At 55.0% G+C, this 21902-nt stretch overlaps 1 protein-coding gene across 2 annotated transcripts in view; it reads left to right on the forward strand.

Moving 5' to 3' along the window:
- PLXNA4 (plexin A4) overlaps positions 1-21902 on the forward strand; it is a 435216-nt gene that overhangs the window by 368851 nt on the left and 44463 nt on the right. For both annotated transcript variants that reach the window (XR_001362828.1, XM_014542674.1), the window contains exons 15-22: positions 3710-3846; positions 5065-5229; positions 8123-8216; positions 8698-8937; positions 9569-9715; positions 10393-10627; positions 13807-13949; positions 19961-20229. Coding sequence is in view for 1 of the 2 variants with exons in the window: in XM_014542674.1 (XP_014398160.1) it covers positions 3710-3846; positions 5065-5229; positions 8123-8216; positions 8698-8937; positions 9569-9715; positions 10393-10627; positions 13807-13949; positions 19961-20229 (1430 nt within the window). In the remaining variant the exon portion in view is untranslated. The remainder of the gene's footprint in view (positions 1-3709; positions 3847-5064; positions 5230-8122; positions 8217-8697; positions 8938-9568; positions 9716-10392; positions 10628-13806; positions 13950-19960; positions 20230-21902) is intronic.

Raw genomic sequence — 21902 nt, forward strand, 5'->3', positions numbered from 1 at the left:
CTATTCCATCAGAGTTGAGATAATGAGAGGGAGAGAAAGATTGAGACAGGGAGGCAGAGACAACCTCAGCAGGTATTGGGGGGTATGGCCCGGCACCCCAGCTTTGGGCGTGAGGTCTGGCTCTGAAGTGAGCTGGCAGCATGGTGCAGGGAGGCCGCTGCTGCATGGCCACAGCAAGCACTGGACTGGCTCGGCTGCCCCGCACAGTTCTCGCCCCTCGGTCCCCTGGAGTGACGAGGTTCACGGTGCCAGGACCAGCACTACCTCGCTAAGCAGCTGCGTCCTTTGGGCCTTGGCTGCCCCTGCCCTGTCTCCAGCCAGGCCTCCACCTCTGTGACCACTCAAAGGCCACTGCCCCTGAACGTCCTGCCATCGCCTCCCATGGCCCACCCAGGCCATCAGCTCCACAGAGAGGGTGTCACCCCCACTTGCCCATTTCTGCCCGAGGCCTGTCACCCAGGCCCACAATGTGGACTGTGACCCGCTTTCTCTCCTTCCGCTCCATCACCATGTCCTGGGGTCTCACTTCCCCGTTCCGCACACCACCACAAGGGCCTCCTTAAGTCCTTGCTCTGTCTGAACCCCTTCTACTCCACCCACCATGGCAGAGTACCGTTTTCAGTACATCAGCCCCGCCTCCTGAAGCGCCCAGGTGCCCACTGCCTCTCGCTGTCTCCCGTGTTCCTTGGTCGGGCCGCCCAACCAGCCAACACTAACTGCTCCAGGCTTCGTGTGGCTGGACCCCCTTTGCCTGCTCCGTCTCCTCCCCTGCATGGCTCTAAGCCACAGCCTCCAATTCCTCCTGCTCATGACCCAGTCCTCATCCCTCTCCTGGGCGGGTGCCCTGCTCCCTGGGACCTGGCGTCCACCTGCACTGGCCTCAGTGTTGCCCGCTGGGGCCCTGCCCCTCTCGCAGCCCAGACAGTCTTTGCAGATGAAGCCCAGGCTGTCGATTTCTTTGCCAGCTGCCGGGGTGCTTTAAGCAAAAGGCTCTGGAGCCCCCAAGTTAAATCACACCCTGCAGCTGGGCACACAGCTTCCCGGGAGACTCTCACTGCAGCTGGGCTGAGGACCCCTGGCCTAGGCGTAGTGTTGATTGAGTAGCCGCCACGTGCCTGCTCATATCTGCTTCCGGGCTCAATTCTCATAACATCTCTGCGATGGATACTCCAGAGCCCCTTCTGCTCCCAGGGATGGTCAGTCTTTCCTGCTTGATGGCTCCTACCTGGAGCAGGACTCAGCTGGATGGCAGATATTAAGAGGAGGCTCCGTGGAAAGAGCCCGTGGAAAGGCAGCATCTGCACAAGGCAGAACAGTTTTCTGTGTGGCTCCTGAGTAGTGGGAGGCTGTCCCTGGGATAAGGGATGACAAGGAAATGCCCCAGAAGGTGGAAGCAGAGGGAGGGGGAGAGGAGGGGTGATGGGGGGAGGAGAGGTGGGCGGGAAGGCAGGTCAGGAGGGAGGAGAGTTGCTGCCAGCAGGTAAACGCATTGGCCCAGTGGGTCCCTGGGACTTGAACATTTGTGTCGCTTTTCTATTGAGGGGCGTCTCTGAAGAACTGCCCTGCACTACATGTTCCCTGGGGAAGACTTTCAAGGAGGAGGAATGGTGTAGGGACCTGTATCCTCCCCAGACCCCACCTTGTATTTAAGGGCCCAATAGTTGGGGCCTCCCCACAGAGCTTCTGGGGTTCAGAGAGGGAACGAGGGGCAGAGGGTCCATGAATCTCACCAGGAAGTTAGGAAGGGACAGAATGGCCCTCATGCTCTCTGGCACCACAGGGCATCTTGTATGTGGGACAGCCTGGGCCCCACAGGAAGCCCATAGCTCCTCTGGAGACTGGATTCCGCCAGGAGGCCCCTTCCCAGGGCCAAGGCGGGGGTCAGGTTCGGGTCTCCCTCAGTTTCCCTCCACAAATCAGGCCAGACTCGGTGACACATGTGGCCTTGTCACAGGTTCGGTCTCTAGAGATCTCCCTGGAAAGAGTGCTTTTCCCTTCCCCTGACCTCCCGCTTGGGAGCCCAGTGAAGAGGTGGCAAGTAAGGTAGGACTGATTCCTGTGCAAGCCTACCTACCGGTGAAATGTCTATGGAGCCTGTCTTGAATGAGTAATAGCTTCTCACAACTTTAAAACACAGGCATCTGCATATGCATCTCTATGCTTTTCTCTCCCTGCTCCCCCCTTCCTGCAAAAGCCAGCAGGGTTACTCACTTCTACCCCTTCCAAGCCCCCCCGCCACACACACAGGCTGCCAGGGAGCCTGTTCTCCCTTCATCCCATCTATCCTAATTTCCCTGGTTTTGATTATATCTCTAAGCATCCACCAACCCTCCTTGCCTTGCAGCTGCACACACACACAAACACACACAGTCACAGTCAGTGGGACCTCCTGTTACAGACAATGGGGACAAAGAAACCATTTGTGAGAGGTGACACGGAGTTATGGAACCAGAAAACATCAGGCACCTTTGAGATAACCACTGTTTGACCCAGCTCCCTGACACTGTGATCAGAGAGGGTAAGTGACTTGTCCTGAGCCAAACAGCATGATCTAGGCAGAACGGAGAAAGGAAAACTCTTTCCACATGTCACTGCCCCCTGCCCAGGTCTCCGGCTGAGCCAGTGGCAGAGGCAAAATAAAGCGTTCCTGGGCTTGGTGGGTGCCGTGGGGATGCCAGGCCCAGGACCTGCAGGGACTGGTGAGCAGAGCGCTGGGTCGGACATGGAGTGCAGCGGTCAGCCTGCGCCCCTGCGTGTGTGACCTGAGCTTTGACTTGGGCATCACGTTCCAGGCCCGGAGCTGTAGGCTTCTCTTCTCTGGTTATGGATCCAGGCCTGTCTGTGGGGATGCTGCCTGCCAGCTCCTCCGAGGGAGCGAGGGAGCAGAGTGGGTTCAAGTTTTGGTGCAGAATTCTTTGAGAGGGCAGGGAGTGGGGGCCCAGGGAGAAGGAAATCTTCATTTAAATGCAGATACAGGCTTCTCACCTGGGACTGAAGAAAGTTTTTCCATTAAAATGCTAATGAAAGAACACACTGCAACTCCAAATCCTCAGCCACCACCAGTCCCCTTGCCAATTGGACTCCATCACTGACCAGTCTTTGCGCCCCCCCTCCCACCCCTCCCCACACACCTCCTTTCCCTGGGGCCCTCAGATCCCATTGCTCAGGCCCTGGGCGCTTTGGGCTGAGTCTGAGAGGTCTGTGGAAGGGGCAGATGACCTTCTGAAAGCAAATGAGCTTGGAGACCGGAGCGGGGGTGGAGAACTGGAGCTCTGGAATCATCAGACAGGTCTCAGTTGTGCCACCTTTCAGCTGTGAGACCTTGGAAACTGTCCCTAACATCTCTGAATCTCTTCTGTAAGATGGGTAGTAATCCACATCTTGTAGGATTGACTGAGTGACCAAATTATTTAAATGTATTTAATATATTTAATTATTTATAGATACGAAACTATAAAGCCTGCCACTTAAAAAAATCAGTACATAGCAGCTATTATTAATAGTATTACTATTATTAATATAGAGATGCAACTCCAGGGGCCAGACATTGCCTGTCCACACAAGCCTAAAAAAACTGTGCAGGCTCTCTGGGAGGCCACCCTGTACGGATTCCAGAAGGTGGCCCGGGGTGTGGGAGCTGCCTCAGGCCTGGGCAGAGCCTCCGCAGCCCGTCCCAGTTGTGTCTCAGGCCAGATCCTCTCCTACACAGACGCTGACTCTCTCAGACCTGAAGCCCAGCCAGGGGCCCAGGTCCGGAGGCACCCAGGTGACCATCACCGGCACCAACCTGAACGCGGGCAGCAATGTGGTGGTGCTGTTCGGGAAGCAGCCCTGCCTCTTCCACAGGTAAGCACAGGGCAGACTTTGGGGTGCGCAGCCAGGCAGCAGGCTTCCTCAGGCTAACTTCTGGAATGGCCGCCACCTCCCTGGAAAGTGGCGCTCCCTTCGGGACAGGGCTTTCTGGGCACACCTGGCTGTGGATGTTTGGCTCAGTCTGGAGACCTGCCAGCCTCCCTACCCCTGGATAGGCCCTTGTGGTGTTGCCCACCACTTCACCTTGGTGCCCCATACCGCCCCCTGGCAGAACCCTGGGGTTCCCAGGACACGATTTGGAATCTAGAGTCCCTTCCCTGGGGCTAGCTTCTCATAGGCTGCGGCAGAACCAGTGGGGACTGCTGAGAGCTGACAGGGGCAGCTACCCCAGCTTGCTCCACTGTGTCTCCAAAGGCAGCCAGCTTTCTCTCCCCTGTCCCACCATCCAGTCCCAGAAGGGCCTGCCTTTCATGAGCCAGGATTCTGGGGGACAGGGAGGTGGGAGGTGTGTCTAGTGAAGGACTCTATGAGATGTGGCAGGGGGCTCCCCTCCCCCGCCCCCCCCCCGCCCCCCGCAGGAGAGAGGTTCTGCAGAGAGAGGTTTTCCCAGGACGAAGCTATGCCCAGGGCCCTGACAGACCCAGCCAGGCCTGGCCAGGCCTTGCGTGAGTGATGTTAACGAAAAGCGCATTGTGACACTTGTTGGCCTGGTGAAGCCAGTTCACGGAGGGCTGTTGCAGCAGGTGTCAAGCTATCGCAACAGAGGAGAGAGATGGGGCTCAGCTCCCCACACAGCAGAGACAGCTGGGCATTTACACCCAACGGCAGGGGGAGGATGATCCTTACTAAACCAACATAACAGGATTCTTGCTGAAGGCTGGCCAGGGTGATCAGATATCAGGGTTGAAGGATGAGAAATTTGATCAGATGGATAGCAAGGGTTGGGGGATTCTTGCTAAACTGACTTAGCAGGATTCTCGCCAAGAGTGGGGCTCGGCAGGCAGGCTAGAAGGCAAGGCCCAAGGACGAGGCCTAGGCAGAAAGAGGGCTCAGGAGAGCCTGTCTAGGCAGAAAGAGGGCTCAGGAGAACCTGTCTTTGTCAGTCGTTCCCAGAGGTTTATGTCTGAGGCGGGGCTCACCATTGCCTCTGAGGAGCCTGACAAATGGGTCTGGAGGTGAGAGGGCCCTGACCCGGGACCACCTCCCTTCCTGGACCCCAGGAGCCCAGCTCCATGTTTTCCCTCCCTCCAGACGCTCTTCATCCTACATCGTCTGCAACACGACATCCTCAGAGGAGGTGCTGGCGATGGAAGTGACGGTGCAGGTGGACAGGGCCAAGATCCACCAGGACCTGGTCTTCCAGTACATGGAGGACCCCACCATTGTGCGGATTGAGCCAGAGTGGAGCATCGTCAGGTAGGCGCTGCCCAACCTCGCTTTCCTTCCTCGACTCTCAAACGCCAAAGAGAGTTCTGAGGACCGAGTCCTGCTTTGGGGCCGATGAACTGGAGTTGGCTCCCTCCTTCCCCTGAGGGCACCTCTATGTAGGACCTGGTGGCCAGGCTCTGACCAACAAGACTCCACGGCCTCTCATTTGAGGATGGGTGGTGCACCTGGAGGCCATGTTCCCATCTCACAGTGACTGTCCGGGGGAGGTGTCAGCCCTACTCCTTAAACCTCGCTTCTGGCAAATATGGACAGTGATTCAAATCCTGCCGAGGAGCGCGGGAGGAGGAGTAAGGTCCGACCCAGCTTCTTCTTGGCCTGCTCTGGAAGGCAAGCACACCCCGACATCCAGGGTTTGGTGAGGAGGTCCATCCTCTGCTTCTGTGGCCTCCTGTGTCTCAGCACCTATGACCTCTAGTTGCCCGCTGGCTTTGCCCTTCCCTCTGCTGCACACTCCCCCAGGGCAGGGACCTGGTCTTGATCCCCTCGCTTTCCCCGTGCTCCGCAGGAGTACACAGAACATGTTTCTTAGACGAGGGAGCCAGGCACGATGCTGCTACAGAAAGACCCTCCAGTGCAGTCTCTTGCTCAGCCAGTCACAAGCTGACTTGGATCGGTTGCATCATTTCCCAGGGTCTCCACCTCTTGCGTGACTCACCTGGGACTTTGGAAACCCCAGGACCTGGGTCCCTTTCAGTCCTGGCTTGGTGGCGCCTGGAGTGGGGGTTTGCACCACAGGAAGGAACCTCTGGTAGGCAGCATGAGTCTGCTTTGCCAGGTTCTGCAAGAGGGCATCCCGACAGCAAGGCCCCTGGTGATAGTGGGGAAATGGCTGTACCAGGGGCCACATGGGGAATGGAACAGGGCTTGGGTTAGAAGGAGTGAGCTCAGCCCAGCTCCACTGCTTACCGCCAAGTGACCCTAGGAGTCACTTAGCCTCCTTCTGAGGGCGGCTGAGAGGATTAAGGGGTGCAAATGCACAGCATGCTGCCTGGCTCAGCTCCCTCTTCCTCCCTGGCCCTCGGTCCTCGACCCTCCCACTGTCTTCCGTGGGTCAGGGGGGAGTGGAGGGCATGAAATTGTGGTCTCTACAAGCTGAGGCAGGAGCCAGGGACCAGTTCAGTCCAGAGAACAATCCTTGAAACCAGGAGTTAGCAAACTCCAGCATGGCAGCCAAATCTGGCTGTCCATCTGCTTTTGAAATAAAGTTTTATAGGAACACAGCCATGCTCATTTGTATATGTTTTATCTATAGCTGCTTTCTCACCACAACAACAGAGCTGAGGAACTGTGGCAGACCACACGGCCTGGGAAGTCGGCAGTATTTAGTCTCTGGCCCTTTACGGAAAGAGTTTGCCACCCCCAGTCTTACACCCAAGGAAAGGCAGCATTTCTGATATGAGACTTGGTTGTCCTCATCAGTTTACTCTCTAAGGACCAAACCTAATAAGTTTTAGCCATGATCTTAAAGCCCATGAAGCCTATAAGGCACGGAGAGGGGACATAGCCTGTAAAAAGCGACTCCAGGGTTTGCCCCCAGGGCCTGGTGAGTTGGGAAGTGGGCATAGACCCCTGTGCCTAAGACAAACCCTGCAACTCCCTGAGGAATTCTCAGCCTGGTTTAACTCAGTGCTTCCTCCTGTCACTGTCACAGAAACAGGTGCCATCCTTCCTGCTGTCATCAACGGGGGTGGAGCACGTTCCAGCGGCTCCAGGGTTTTGCTGCAGTTAAAGCCCACTCTGGGGTGGGCTTTGCAGACTTCCTGCCTCTGCAGTGCTTCCATCCTGGGCTACTGAGGAGCAGTGACGGGGGACGTTGGATGAATGTGTTTTGAATTAATTGAGAAGATCAGGAGATGGCTGGATATCAGAAGCTCAAACACTGCCCTGGGTTTCATGGGAATCTTCCTGCACACGTGTGTGTGTGTGTGTGTGCAGGTGTGTGTGTGAGTGAGTGTTGGGGAGGCAGGTGGAGGCGAGAGAAATGGGGGGGAGAAACTGGGAGAGTAAAGGAGGGCAGGAGGCTAGAAGGTAGAAATGAATGGTGTCCAGGATTCTGTACCCACCACGCTTATAACTACTCAACCGTTGTAGGTAGTAGGATTCTTCTTGAAGATACTCCCTTGGTTGTGGGAAAGCTGATTCCTCCCTTTCCTGTGAGTTGTCCCCAAAGAAGATAGCCCCTCCCCCCCATGTCAGCTTCTTAGCCACCCAAAAGGAGGACACTGGCACCCAGGCTGCCTTTGAAAAGCCCCACAAAGTGAACCTCCTGGCCACCCATCCTCTTCCGCCGGCGGACACCCGGGTGTGGGAGACTGAGTCCAGAGCATGTCCCTTTGCATTCTGAGAGGGGGCTCCTGAGTGTCTGCACCTCTACAGTGGAAATTGGTGGTGTGGTTGCCCAGGGAAGGAGGCTGTGCTCAGGCCCTGGAGGGTCTGGTGGGGACAGTCTGGTCCACTAGGCCAAGGGCACTGTGAAAAACTTTCTGAGACTGGTGAAAGCTGGAGGAGGAGACCGCAGGGGCTGCAGACGAGCAGCTGGCTGGAGGCCGGAGGCTTCGGGGAGCCAAGAGGGCCGAGTGGCAGACCCGGCCTCCACAGGGTGTCCGCGCTCAGAATGAGCTCAGCGCAGGATGGCCATGGACATCTGGTCATCACTGTCTTTGCCTTGGCTGCCGAGAGCTCCTCCTCGTTATTATGCAGTCAGCTCGTCAGCCTTGTCCCCATGAACGTTGTCATGCCGACTGACTACCGTTGTCTTTAATGTCGAAGCGCAGCCAGAGTGGTTATATCATAGCTGTGTCTGAGTGCCATTGCTGCTCCTGCCCCTGTGCTCACACCCTCCTTCTCTCTTCCCGGGCAGTGGGAACACACCCATCACCGTGTGGGGGACTCACCTGAACCTCATCCAGAACCCCCAGATCCGTGCCAAGCACGGAGGGAAGGAGCACATCAATGTGAGTCTGGGGTTGGCAGGGGTCCTGGGGGCTGTCCACCCAGCATGTCACCTCCCTACAGGGCGTGGGGCTCCCCGAGGACTCAGAGAGGCCCACCCCGGACACTGATGACCCATTTTGTGTGATGCCCCTGAGCAGGATGAGGGCATTTTCACACCTTGGGGTACAGGCAGGGAGGGCCAATGGCTTCTAAGGTGTATGGAGCTTTATACGCATTTTCCTCCAGCCTTCTGACCCCCCAGTTCTGCTCCTTAGCTTAGAGATGCCCTAGTCACTGCCATACTCGCCACGGGCAATGTGGAGCGAGGTCCCAGCTTCAGAACATATTCCCTGAGCGCCTAGGCTGTGTGTTCCTGGCTGCAAAGGATTCTGACTCGGGCATAACTGTCCACATGGCAGCATCTCAGGTGGCCCGGTGGGTGCGGGCGGCCACATGCACGTGCAGATGCGTGGCTGAGTCTCCCTGCCTGCTCCTCCGCAGCTCTGTGAGGTTCTGAACGCCACCGAGATGACCTGCCAGGCTCCGGCCCTCGCTCTGGGGCCCGACCACCAGTCTGACCTGACCGAGCGGCCCGAGGAGTTCGGCTTCATCCTGGACAACGTCCAGTCCCTGCTCATCCTCAACAAGACCAATTTCACCTACTATCCCAATCCCGTGTTCGAGGCCTTTGGTCCCTCGGGAATCCTGGAGCTCAAGCCTGGCACCCCCATCATCCTGAAGGTAGACTGAGGCCGGGGGCTGGGGGGTGGGAAGAAAGGTGGCGGCTGCCCAGGAGAGAGGCCAGAAGCCTCGGGCTCCTGCCAAATTTCGTGACTGGAGTCCCTCGCTCAGACTGTGTTATAGCTCAGAGCATGCGAACACTCTCAGATTTTGTGCTGAGCGGCTCACCCACCTTACAGGCCATGGAGACCTGGTCAGGGCAGCCAGACCCACACTGGCCATTGGACTCCCGAGCTTTGTCAGATGCTGGGAGGTCAAAGGTTCAGACTGATTCCTCCTGTGCAGCCTTTTGAGAACCACAACATAGGGTTTCTTTGGAGCCTGGATAGCAACTTTTCATTTTAACTGCTATGGCGATTTGAATCCACCAGGAGTGACTGACGACGGCTCTGGGTTGAGAAGGATTCTGAGACTGCATTTGGGATAAGCTGAAAAGAACGCCTTGATTATTGCTGTCCCACTGAGAAAGGGGGGATGGTAGTGTACAGGCCACGGTTTTTGTGGACTTACTGGGGAAGGTGGCCTCTCCACCAACTCACCGGCAGGTTGGAAACTCCGGCGGGAGGACAGGCAACCAGCAGTGGCCGCGGCCCTGACTCTGGGGTGGGAACTGGGTTTCCTGTCCATCCAGGGCAAGAACCTGATCCCCCCCGTAGCTGGGGGCAACGTGAAGCTGAACTACACCGTGCTGGTCGGGGAGAAGCCGTGTGCCGTGACGGTGTCCGACGTGCAGCTGCTCTGCGAGTCGCCCAACCTCATCGGCAGGCACAAAGTGATGGTGAGGCTGCGGGCCCTGTCTGGCCCTGGGTAGACGGGGCATAGGGACCGGGGTGTGAGCGGCCCAGCTCTGCCCTGGGACGCCAGGCATCCCGGAAGGGGATCCTGGCTGGTTTCAACTTTCCTCCAACCTTCCCACACCCTTTTCCCGCCCTGTCTTTCTTCGGACTTCTTTTTCCTGTACTGTCATTCCTTCCATACTGGCTGGTGCCACGATGAGAGCAATGCAAGTCACTTTAAATGATGCACTAAATTACTCGTTATGAGCAGGAGACTCTTCCAGAAAAGGACCCCTGTTGGCCTGGGGAGGTCCCTGATATCACGTCTGTGCCACGGTCACCTGTCCTTACAATGGGATGAGTGATGGGAGCCAGTCATTGATGTCATCATGTCACACCATTTTGATCCCAGTTATGTGCCGTTTCCTTTGAAGATGCTTGTGTTGTCTCCTGGATAAGAGGATGAATTTTCCCGCTGTAGGGGTGCCATGCTAGCCATGCAGACCCCCACACCCAGCCCCAAATGCCCTCTCGGCTATTTTTACAACCAAAGATGCTGCTGCTCCCCGGAGCCATTTCCCTCATGCCACCCTGGTCACCAGTGCACTGGTGACTCGGGGCTGGGCCCTAGGATGCTCTGTCCCCACGCCCAGCTCCATCTCGTCCACTCTGCCCCCAGGCCCGCGTCGGCGGCATGGAGTACTCCCCAGGAATGGTGTACATTGCCCCAGACAGCCCACTCAGCTTGCCCGCCATCGTGAGCATCGCCGTGGCGGGTGGCCTCCTCATCATCTTCATCGTGGCCGTGCTCATCGCCTACAAACGCAAGTCCCGCGAAAGTGACCTCACACTGAAGCGGCTGCAGATGCAAATGGACAACCTGGAGTCCCGCGTGGCCCTGGAGTGCAAAGAAGGTACTGAGTGGCCAGGTGGCTGCGGCTCCACGCTGGAGGCTGGGTGGGCATGTGCATGCATGTGTGTGCCTGTGTACATGGGTGGCTCACACATAAGCGGTGGGCTGGGCAGCAGTGGGCAGTGCTGGGGACTGGGTGTCCACCTGCAGAACTTGAATTCTGATCGATGAGCCTGTGCCCAGACCAATCCCATATCCTAGCCAGTCCCCCCGGGGCAAGGCCAGCTAAGCTAAAGCCTCCTGTCCCTCTTCCTCAAGATGTCCCCTGCGTTTTCCCCCAAGTCAAACTGGGATCATTTCAAATCCCACTAGAGCAGTTTCCAGCCCAGAATCCTGGCCCGTGGGTTTTGTGCTCCCCGCTCGGGGGGGCCTTGATGGAACACATTCCAACAATCTTCAGCTGTCTTCCTAAAGGAAGGTCGGGCTGCGGGGCTGATCTGAGACTTAGAAGGAAGAGTGTTTCACAGCTTGTATTTTAAAAAGTTACCAACGCGCCATGAACTGAATCCAGCTGCACTAAATCTCAGAAGGAAATTAAGGAGTCAGACTCTTGTCACCCCTAGGATATCATTCTGTGAGTCACCCGGGAGCGGGGAGTGGCTCCTTGCTGTAGGTTTATAGACGGAGTAAATGCGGCCTCTGCCTGGGGCTCTCTGATGGGAGGAGGGTCCACTCCATCCCCTCTCTACATCCTTTTGCTGTCAACACACATCCGCCTTGTGGGACTGTTAATTACTGCCTTTTATTATATTTATGCTGCTAAATTTTTTTCTCCGCAATGTACTCTTTCCTCTAATTAGGAGTAGTGATTGGAATCTCTTTTATGTGTGGCAGGCGTGAGGCTTTGAGTGTTGGAGGCACTTGGTGACTTGAAGAGAAGCTGCAGACTGATAAAAAGCCAGCTCCCTCCCTCTCCTCCTCACCACATGAGCACCCCAACTGGGAGGGGTGACGAGGGCAGGGTGAAGCCAGGTTCCTCTCTGAGAATGTTCCAGAGGAGGAGGAATTAGCATCAGGCAGGGAGGCCAGCTGAGCATCAGCGGGGGTGCTAGGAGAGCCCTAGCCTCTGCTCAGGGGAGAGCCATCCCATGTGGGCAGGGAGAGAGGTCTAGAGCAGCATGGAGGGTTCTCCTGAAGTACTTTCCAGGGGTGCCCAGGGCTGATTCTGGAATGTTTGCAGGGCAGGTTGGGTCCAGGAAGGTGACTTCCTGAAGACTTGACAATGAGCTAGGACATCACCTGCACACACACTTCTGACAGTGAGCCAGGACAGCACCTACACACACACTCAGAAGAGGCTTGGCCTGGGCCCGTCACAGGCCTTACCTTCTGATATAACACACACACACACACACACACACACACACACACACACACACACTGACATACGCACTCAGATGACCACTGATGCACTCTCACCCATACACTCAAGCACACACACTCACACTCATGCTCATGTGTGCATTTCCATGTACTCTCACAAGTGCACATGCATGTTCTTCACTCAGGACATACATGAGTGTTCATTGGGACTTTGGTGACAATACTTGCCAAAAAGGCTCACTGACTCCCCTTCACAGTCACATGTGCACACACATTGCTGTCAGTTTTGCTTGGATGCATTAGGGTTGCTCTGCTTCAGAGTCACTTCGCTGGACAAGGACCCTCTGTGTCCGTGTGACCAGAGCAGAGGTGCGGGAAGAGAGCAGCACAGGAGCCACTCCATGGTCCCGGTGGCATCCCCGTTGTCTGTCAGACAGGGAGCATTGGTGTCCTCATGCCCCAAACCTCAAGCTCCACAGGCCTGCAGTCAGCTCGGCAGGAGGCGGTGGGTTCCAGGGCCTGGGGCAGCGTGTTGTGTTCCTGGGGTCACCAGAGCCCACTGGACACAGGGCTTGCTTTTCCAGGGCAGGGCTTGTGAATCTCTTCCAAGTCCATCAAGTAGTTTCGCCTATTCTTGTGTTTGTATAAACAGAAAGAAATATTGTTTAGTCAACATCCATTGGCTGTTCTTCTTTGTTAGCATGTGTTAATCCATTCTGGAGTGTGCACACATGTGTGCATGTGTGATTACATGTGTATTTGTGTGTGCATGTGTGTGCATGCATGTGCTGAGGAGAAAGGCAAAGTAGGGGAGGGCTGGGTACATTACCTCTGACTTCCTCAGGTGGCAGAGGGCGGCCCAGGAGATGGGCTCTGCCTAGGACAGGGTGCGGTCACAGCTTTGAGGCTGTGTAACAAGCGCAGCCTGTGTGCTGGCCTTGCCCTGGGCTAGAGGGCTCTTGCAGCTCCGTGACTATCTGGAGACCTGAGCTGCCTCCACAGACAGCAGTGCCCACACAGCTCATACTTCACCAGTGAGTAGCATCAACTTGTGGAAGGAAGGACAGAGACCCACTCTGCGTATTTATATGGAAGGAATATCTTAGGATGGCAGAGCCCCATCCGGCCTCATTTGGTGGTTTGATGGCTCCAGTGACCTGCATGGCCCAGAACTGGGACTCAGAAGAAATTGTCCTTAACTCTTAAGAGGACTATCAAATACAGAATCAGAAATAGAAACTCCTCCTCGCCTCTCCCCCACCCACCATGCTTCTACGGCCCCTGGCCCCACGCACATTTTTTTAATCATCACATGAGGATCTTTTTCCATTGATTTTTAGGGAGAGTGAAAGAGAGAGGGAAAGACAGAGAGAAGTATCGATGTGAAAGAAAGACATCGATTCGTTGCCTCCTGCACGAGCCCCGACCAGGGCCCGGGCCAGGGAGGAGCCTGTAACTGAGGTACATGCCCTTGACCAGAATGGAACCCGGGACCCTTTGGTCTGCTGGCCGATGCTCTATCCACTGAGCCAAACTGGCTAGGGCCCCATGCACATTTTGCAAACTAAAGCCCTCTTCCTCACATGGGGAGGCACTCCTGGCCCAGCAGCAGCACAGATCTGTGGATGGCCTGCCCCCCATCCATGCTTTGGACGGAATTTGGCCCAAGACAAGTTTCCTTGGGCTGCACATTTCTCCCATGCCTGTGTAGCTCACCTCAGCTACTTAAATAAAAATGTCCCCTTTTCTTATTCCTGCACATCTGAGGCCCATTGCACATGTCCCCTGGGCCCTGAGTTGGGAGTAACTCTTGGGCCTGCCCCACCCAGAAGTCTCACGGGCTTCTCCTTGTGGCAGCCTTTGCTGAGCTGCAGACAGACATCCATGAGTTGACCAGTGACCTGGACGGAGCCGGGATTCCCTTCCTGGACTATAGAACCTACACCATGCGGGTGCTGTTCCCGGGAATTGAAGACCATCCTGTCCTCCGGGACCTCGAGGTGAGAAGCCGTACCCATGCCCAAGACCTTCCCCATCACGGTGTCAGCACAGAGAAAGGTATTGGTGACCTTCAAGCCTAGCTGCCTATCCAGAGGTGAGAAAGCTGAGGTCAGGGAGGGGATGCAAGTTGCCCAGGACCCCCAGTTGTTGGTGCCGGCTGGTCCCTCTGGAGGCAGTGGTGCTGAGCCAGGAAACCTCAGAGCAGAGATGGGAGTAGGGCTTTGGGACTTAGGGGTAATGCATTCCTTTAGAATTGAATGCAAGTCCCGCTCCTCAGAAAAAAACTGTACATATTCACAGAAATAAGAAATCTGGCAAACAAATGTTGGGAGTTCATGGACGCTTATTTAAGAAACTGCGATATGATATGATGATTTCACCACTTAGTTGCTGCTCAATAAATCTGTGTGGAAAGATAAGTGACGCACTGGGAAGGAAAGCGGAAAGTGAACGATAAAAACCTAACTCTCTTTTGTACCGGCAGGGACCTCATCGTTTGAACATTTTATCCCTCTTCCTGTCTAGCATAGGATCTGGCTTATACATATATTCATATTACCCTTTGTTCTGAAAGGTATTTAGAATGAATTATAAATATAAGTACTGGAGAAAAGTGAAAAATATAAATGAAACCAGGGAAAAATAATAACCATAAGGAATAATCACTACTAGTTGACTGCTGACGGGTCCAGTTTTAAATACTTTACCTGCATGCATTCGTTTAGCCACCCAAGAGCCCTCTGAAGTAGGCATGCTCCTAATACAGGTGACAAAACTGAAGGCACAGGGCACTTTGGGAGGGAGCGGGCCGGGGTTTGAGTCCAGGCGGTGAGACGTCTGAGCCGGCCCTCCGACAGCAAGCCCGCACACCTGACTCCCGAGGTGCTCCATCAGTGTCATGCCTCACGGCTCTGGATACTTATTAGGATGGATGGGAGGTTGTGGCCGAAGCAGCAACAGAAAATAAGACTAGTTCTGAGATTTATATTGTTCATAAAATAAAACAGGCCCATCACTCGGGAGTTGAGCACTTTCCCAGGTACTGACCGGAGGGAATGTCTACAGGATTCTGCAAAGGGATGGAGAGGCTGGGCCCGTTATAAATCACACATGCCCTTCCATGGCCTTACTCCTCGTCTGGATTCTTAACATTTCCCCTTAAACCTAAATATTCTTGAGTTCCCTTGCCTTTCTCACGAGGGGAGACTCTCTGATCCCAGCCTCGGCTCACAAAGGAGTGAGCAGCCAGCTTTACCAATGTCCCTGAGTGGGAGCCCACGAAATAGCTAATTGCTAGGCATGGGCTCCGAATCTAGCAGGCTACACAGCTTTGTTTTTTCATTGTAGTAAAATAACCATAACATAAAATTTCGACCATTTTTAGGTGTCCAGTGTGGCGCCACTAAGCACATTCACACTGCTGTGCAACCATCACCACCGTCAGCTCCAGAACCTTTGCATCTTCCCCAGGAAACCCTGTGCCCATTGGACAACCACTCCCCATTTCACTCCATGGTCGACCTCTGTCTATGAATGTCACTACTCTGGGCACCTCATACAAGTGGAATCGGACAGTAATTGTCCTTTAGTGACTGGTTTATTCACTTAGCAAAATGTTGTCAGGGTTCACCTGTGTTGTAGCATGAGGCAAAATTTCTTTCCTGTTTAAGGTGGAATCATAGTCCATTGAATAGACCACATTTTGTTTATCCAATCTTCTGTCAATGGGCCCTCGGTCTGCTTCCACCTTTTGTTACAAATAATGCTGCTAGGAACACGGTGCACAGATATCTTTCTGAGACCCTGCTTTCAATCTTTGGGTATATATCCAGCACATACGACTTTTCCATTTCCACTAAACTCACGAATTAATTGCTTGCAGGCAGAAATTAACTTCCACTGTTCCACATTAGCCCGGGGTATGTGAGACCCAGCTCCCTACACTAGACCCAGAGATCTTGTGTGGGTCGTCATTTTCTTATTTCTTTCCAACCCCTCTTTGCCACCAGCATAGTTTCTCCCTGTTTGGCTTCCTGAGAATAGGAACATTCCCAGGGAAGCCGCTGACTAATGTAAAGCAGTGTTTTCCAGCCTTTTCAGCCGCCGACATACCTGCCCTGCTGGTTGGGCATGAGTGGTGGATGCATGTGGACAAGAAGGTGTCTTTTGGCTTCAGACTGTCCCTTTGGGACCATCTGGGTAAAATTTGGGCATTTGGGGAAGCGGCTGCCCAGGCATTGGTCACACACCAATCCTTTAGAAACAGAAAGCAAACAGTAACCATTTTCAACCTATCATTGCCTCCTAACTCTACCTTATTGGGTTACAATTAAAATTTACTATCCAGTTTTATACTCACAGACTTCAACTAAATTACCGAACCATCTGGTGAATAAAGAAAGCCTTGTTGCGGAGTGGCATTTGGGTAGGGGGCAGGGTGGCACGTTACAAAGGGGAATTGTCTGGATACTCCTCACCGAGACACTTCACTCCCATCTCCCCTGTCATAAAATGGGGCCTCGGTGCCAGTGCGCTAGATAGCCGGGGAGCCAGGGAGAGGGATCAGGGGAGAGCAGCCAGGGAGGTAGGAGGGGCAGGTAATAAAATTTAAGTGCGCCCCGCGTGCGCCAGGCACTTTACATACATTATCTTACTTAATGTCCATAAAACATTATGACACGTGCGCTCATATTCTCATTTTATAGCTGAGGGAATAGAGCCCAGAGGGAATGGAGGTTTCCTGCACGTGGGCCAGTCAGTCTCTGTGAGTCCAAACCCCAGGCTGCTGACTGAGACACTGGCTTTCCATGGGTCCCAGGGCCCAGCCATGCCATCCAGAGGCGAGTACAGCCACAGTGGGAAGTCCAGGGCACGTCCTCATGCCGGAGGTGCCATCTGCTCAGCCCTGTGTGCCCTTCTTCCTCTCCAGGTGCCACTGTGCCGACCTGCCCTTGGCCCCCTGCCTTCCATGGCCAGCCTGAGCCACTGGGAGGCCCTGCCCGGGAGGCCACAGAGAGGACTCGGAGCTGGCGTCCAGTCACGAGCCAGAGTAGGGTAGACCTGGCCTCAGATGGGGAGGATGGAAGCTGCTTGGGAGACTGACAAACTTATAGCTGGAAACCCAGCATAACCTGCAGCCACTGGCCTTGGCACAACTGCACTAGCTTCTCTGAGAAGCCGTTAGCAGAAGCTGGTAGGGGCACACTCAGCCTTGCAAGATCATTAGAAGTGCATGCTGTTCCGGGTGCCAACACTGCTCGTGGCACATGGTGGGCACCCAGGAATGGCATTCCCCATTATTATTAGGACATGTTGTGGAGATGCTGCTCTGAGGGGTTTGATGGACAAAAGGAATAAAGCATGTGCAGAGGTGTGCAAGGGGATGGTCACAGAGTGGGGGGAGACCATGGGAGACAGACACCTGCCTGCTGGGCATATAGGCCCAGGCTGATGACAAAGTGAGGTGGCCATGTCTCCCTGTCCTTCCCTTGTCAGTACCCATGAGTGGGGCATGGGGGAGCCTGGCAGGAGGCCAGGCGAGGCCTTGGGGAATGAGGGGTTGGCGAGGATGAACTGCAGAGGGCCATGGCTCTGGCAAGTTCCCATCTCTCCTGAGAACTTCCTTCCTACAGGGTCTTTCACATACCAGCACCGCAGCAAGGGCAATGACAATGGACTTGACAACACATGTGAGCTCCCACCTGTCTGGCCTGTGGGAGCGGCGGATGCTGGATGGCCTCTTGGGCCTCAAGGAGAGTGTTTCTCGCAGGCTCAGGGGTGGGCCCCCAGGGCTCCGCCACGGAAGGAGGCTTCTGGCTGACCAAAGGCAGGGCCTGGCTGTGACTAGTCTCCACCTCCAGCCAGCACCTTGCCCTGAGCCCAGACCCAGGAGGCTCCCTAAATGAGTGGTGTGAATGTTCCAGCTCAGCTTCTGCCACCTTTTCGGTCCTTGGGCAGCCAGGGCTTTCTCTGCTTGTCTCTCTGCCCCAGTTTGAAACCTCTAGGGTAAAGCAGGATAAAACTGCTGCCACTCCGCCACTCGACTGTGTGTCAGGCGGACACTGCAGGCTTTCCACACCTCGGGTCTTTCCCTGCTCCTGGGAGATGGCAGGACGTGGTGCCGATGCACATCCCAGTTCACAGCCTGGCTCTGACACTCCTCTCTGTCTGGGGATCTCAGGGAAGCCCCTTAGCCTCATGGGGTGCCAGGGCAATACGGTCCTGCCCTCATAGGGTGTGGTGTGGGGTCAATGGATCAGTATGCCATGCTCAGCATAGAGTGAGAGCCATAGACACATTAGCTGCGACACCTTCGCTTTGTCGATGAAGAAACTGGCTCTACTCGGGGCCCAACAACTGGTAAATGTCTGCAACAGAGTGGACCCCAGCTGACCGACTCTGAAACTGTGCCACACTGTCATGCTATATACATGGCGATTCTTCCCAAAGACCTGAGGCATCTGAGCCATGGGCGAGACATGGCCCTCAAGATGTGGCCTGGATGGTGCCTCCAGCTCCCACCTCCTGTTGAAGAAACTGGCTCTACTCGGGGAGCCACAACTGGTAAATGTCTGCAACAGAGCGGACCCCAGCTTGACCGACTCTGAAACTGTGCCACACTCACTGGCATGTTACATACATGACGACCCTTCCCAAAGACCTGAGGCATCTGAGCCATGGGTGAGACATGGCCCTTAAGATGTGGCCTGGATGGTGCCTCCAGCTCCCACCTCCCGCACCCCAGCCCTTGAGAGATGCCTGCCCGGTGCTCTCGGGCAGCTTCTCTTCCAGGACAGAGGCTGTGCCTTATGTTTCACTAAACATCTTGTTCTAATGGGAGTATTTACACAGAGCTACGCACACATGGTCCGAACAGGGCTCTGTTCCCCTGAGTGAGCACAGCTGTCCAGCCACCATGCAGATCATAGCCAGAATGTCATCCCCCCCGCAAGGATCCCTCGTGCCTCTTCTGTCACAGCCACCCCCAGAAAAAAACATTTTCCTGCCACCATGGATTAATTTTATTTATTTTTAAAAAATCTTTATCTAAATGGTATGATACAGTCTGCCCTCTTTGGGGGTCTGACTTTTTTTCATCCAGTATCTGCAAGGTGCACCCTCGAGCTGTGCTATTGCTGCCGGGCATCTGGCTGTGCCCACCCTTGTGCGTCTCACAGCGGCGTCTTCCCTGGCTGATTCAGTTGCGGGCTCATGTTTGCTGAGTGGATGGTACACCCTTCGACCTTTGCATGGGTCTCCCAATGAACAGAAGATGCAGGCAGGGAGATAAAACCTTATACCCCCGCTCCCCCAGGATGGAGCAGGGTCTCGGGATGCTAGGTATCGATGCTAGAGTTAGGGAATGCCTGAGAGACTGTTGGGCTTAATCTTCTCATTCTTACAGGTGCATGAACTCCCCCCTGCCCCCCAGAAGTAAAGGACTTGCCTGAGCTTGCACAGGGGATGGTGTCAGAGCCCATGTGGAACCCGAAGTCCTAGCTGTGAGGCCACTGGCCTGCCAGTTGGACCCATGGGTCTGGAGATGGGCCAGCATTAGGTCAGCAAAGGCTCAGGCCTGTGAACCATCAGTCAGGGTGCAACCCACAGCAGCCCATGTCCCGGAGTTCCCACCAGGGCTGCAATGGTGGGCAGCTGTGGTGTGGGGTGCCTCCTCAACTCCACAGCACCGTCAGGGAAGAGCTGAGGCCGCTGAACAGGCAGATGCGGGTTCCAACCCCAGTGTCACCATTACTCAGTGATGTTCTCTCTGTGCCTCGCTTGGTTCATCTCTAGAAACAGTGACCCACACGTGGGCTGTGACGGAGGCTAAGTAGCTACCTGGCACAGTGCCTGGCACTAGATAGGGATGTGACAGCATTAGCCAGGCTGCAGAGGGTAAGTGGCGGGGTGGGATGGTCAGCAGTGTGCACAGCCCATTCTGTGGGGGCATGACCGGGCCCTGCCAGCCTCGCCCTCACAGGTGGCAGACAGAACCCGGTCTCCTCTGCAGGTACCGGGCTACCGGCAGGAGCGCGTGGAGAAAGGCCTGAAGCTCTTTGCCCAGCTCATCAACAACAAGGTGTTCCTGCTGTCCTTCATCCGCACGCTCGAGTCTCAGCGCAGCTTCTCCATGCGTGACCGGGGCAACGTGGCCTCGCTCATCATGACGGTGCTGCAGAGCAAGCTGGAGTACGCCACCGACGTGCTGAAGCAGCTGCTGGCCGACCTCATTGACAAGAACCTGGAGAGCAAGAACCACCCCAAGCTGCTGCTTCGGAGGTGAGAGGCGGCCGTGGGTAGCCCGGACAGCGCAGGTCAGAGGGCCCCTACCCCCACCCACCAGGCCTGGCCTTTGCCTGCCAAGGAGACCAGGGCAGAGCTCCCAGAAGGAGTAGCCAAGTCCTCCAAGGTCAGGGACCGACTTGCTCAAAGGCTGGGTGCATCCCACACCTTTCTTAAAGAACCTGTCCATCATGTAAAGGGCCATGGCCCAACTGCTCACCCTGTTGTGTTTCATCTGCCTGTATATCTGCTCTCCATCATTCTCTCTCTGCCCTTTTGCTCCCCTGATTTTGCCCCTTTTTCACTGGAATTCTTTTCTTGTGGGATCTTTAGAGGTCATTTTCCATCCCCTGGCTTTGTCCAAATCAGAACTTGAATTAGGAGCGATACCCCAAGGCCGCTCTGGGAACCCACCCCACCAGCTCATGATGGGAAGTTTGAGCCCCAAGCCACTTGCACTGCTATCTATCTGCTTGTGATCACTATGAGCCACACGTGACTATTTAAATCCAAATTAATTAAAAGTAAATAAAATTAAATATCACCCGAGAGCTATTGGAGATGCAGCCAGCATCCCGGGTCCCTTCCCACACTTGGTGGAGCAGAGTCTGCATTCCAACGAGACACCGAGGTGATCTGAATGTGTAGTAACGTTTGAGAAGTGTGGCCCAGCCTGTGTGTGAATTAAAACCCTTCAACGGCAACTTGCCTGATGCGTCGCAGCAAGGATTTCCTGGCACCTGTTCTAGGCTCTGCACAGTCCGGGGTCCACCGCTCACGCGACTGGTGCCTCATCCTGGACCCTTGAAACCCAGTGGTCACATGTGAATTGATAGCCAGGTCCTGTAGCTTCCACCTCACAGGAGTTAGACCCTCTGACTCTATCCACGCTGCCATTGGCACCTTCCATGCACTCGAAGGCCTTTTCTCCTTTAGGCTGTTATTCCAGTGTCTTTCGCCTTCCTGTAGAATCTACGGAGTAGACGAAGATGGAAAACCCCTGTGTCCGGTCCTCTGCCTGGACCACCATTTATCGGCTGCCTCCCGTCCTTGTTCTTGGTCTAGGGCAGGACCTCCTGCTTGGTCCCATGCATAGATGTGGCTTTCAGAGCGCTGACCCCAGGCTTTCTCGGATGCAATGGGCCTTGGCCTGTGCAGCTGAAAAGGTTGCTACATGCGGGAGCAGCCACACAGCTTTGGGAAAAGCATGGTGGATCACTTGGATTTTTGTTTTGCTTCCACCACGCAGCTCCCCACCGGCATAATGCTGGGGTTGCCAGGCCTGCCAGAGCTCCCGGGGACATTTCCGGGCGTGGTCTTGCTCTGTGCCTGTGCCTCCTGCTCTTGTTTTCTGCTCACTCCCTCTCAGATGCCCTCTCTCCCCTCTGCCTGCCTTCACCGCCTTTCTTCTTGCCCGTGGCTGCCCCACTCCTTTCAACAATCTTACTTCTGTCCTTCTCTCACCTTCATTGTGTGCCGACAACTGCCCAGCTGCCTTGGGATTTTAGTTATTAGTATCTTCAGGTGCCTGCGACTTTCAAATCTATGTAGACATGCCTGGATGGGCTGGTTTCTCTTTGGAGCTGGCCACACACGCTTAGTGCAAGGTTGAGTATACTTTGTTTTCTCTAAGTGGATGCAACCAAAAGTGGCCTTTGGCCAGTAACACT

Source organism: Myotis brandtii, unplaced genomic scaffold (assembly GCF_000412655.1).
Source record: "Myotis brandtii unplaced genomic scaffold, ASM41265v1 scaffold1084, whole genome shotgun sequence".
Taxonomy (NCBI): Eukaryota; Metazoa; Chordata; class Mammalia; order Chiroptera; family Vespertilionidae; genus Myotis; species Myotis brandtii.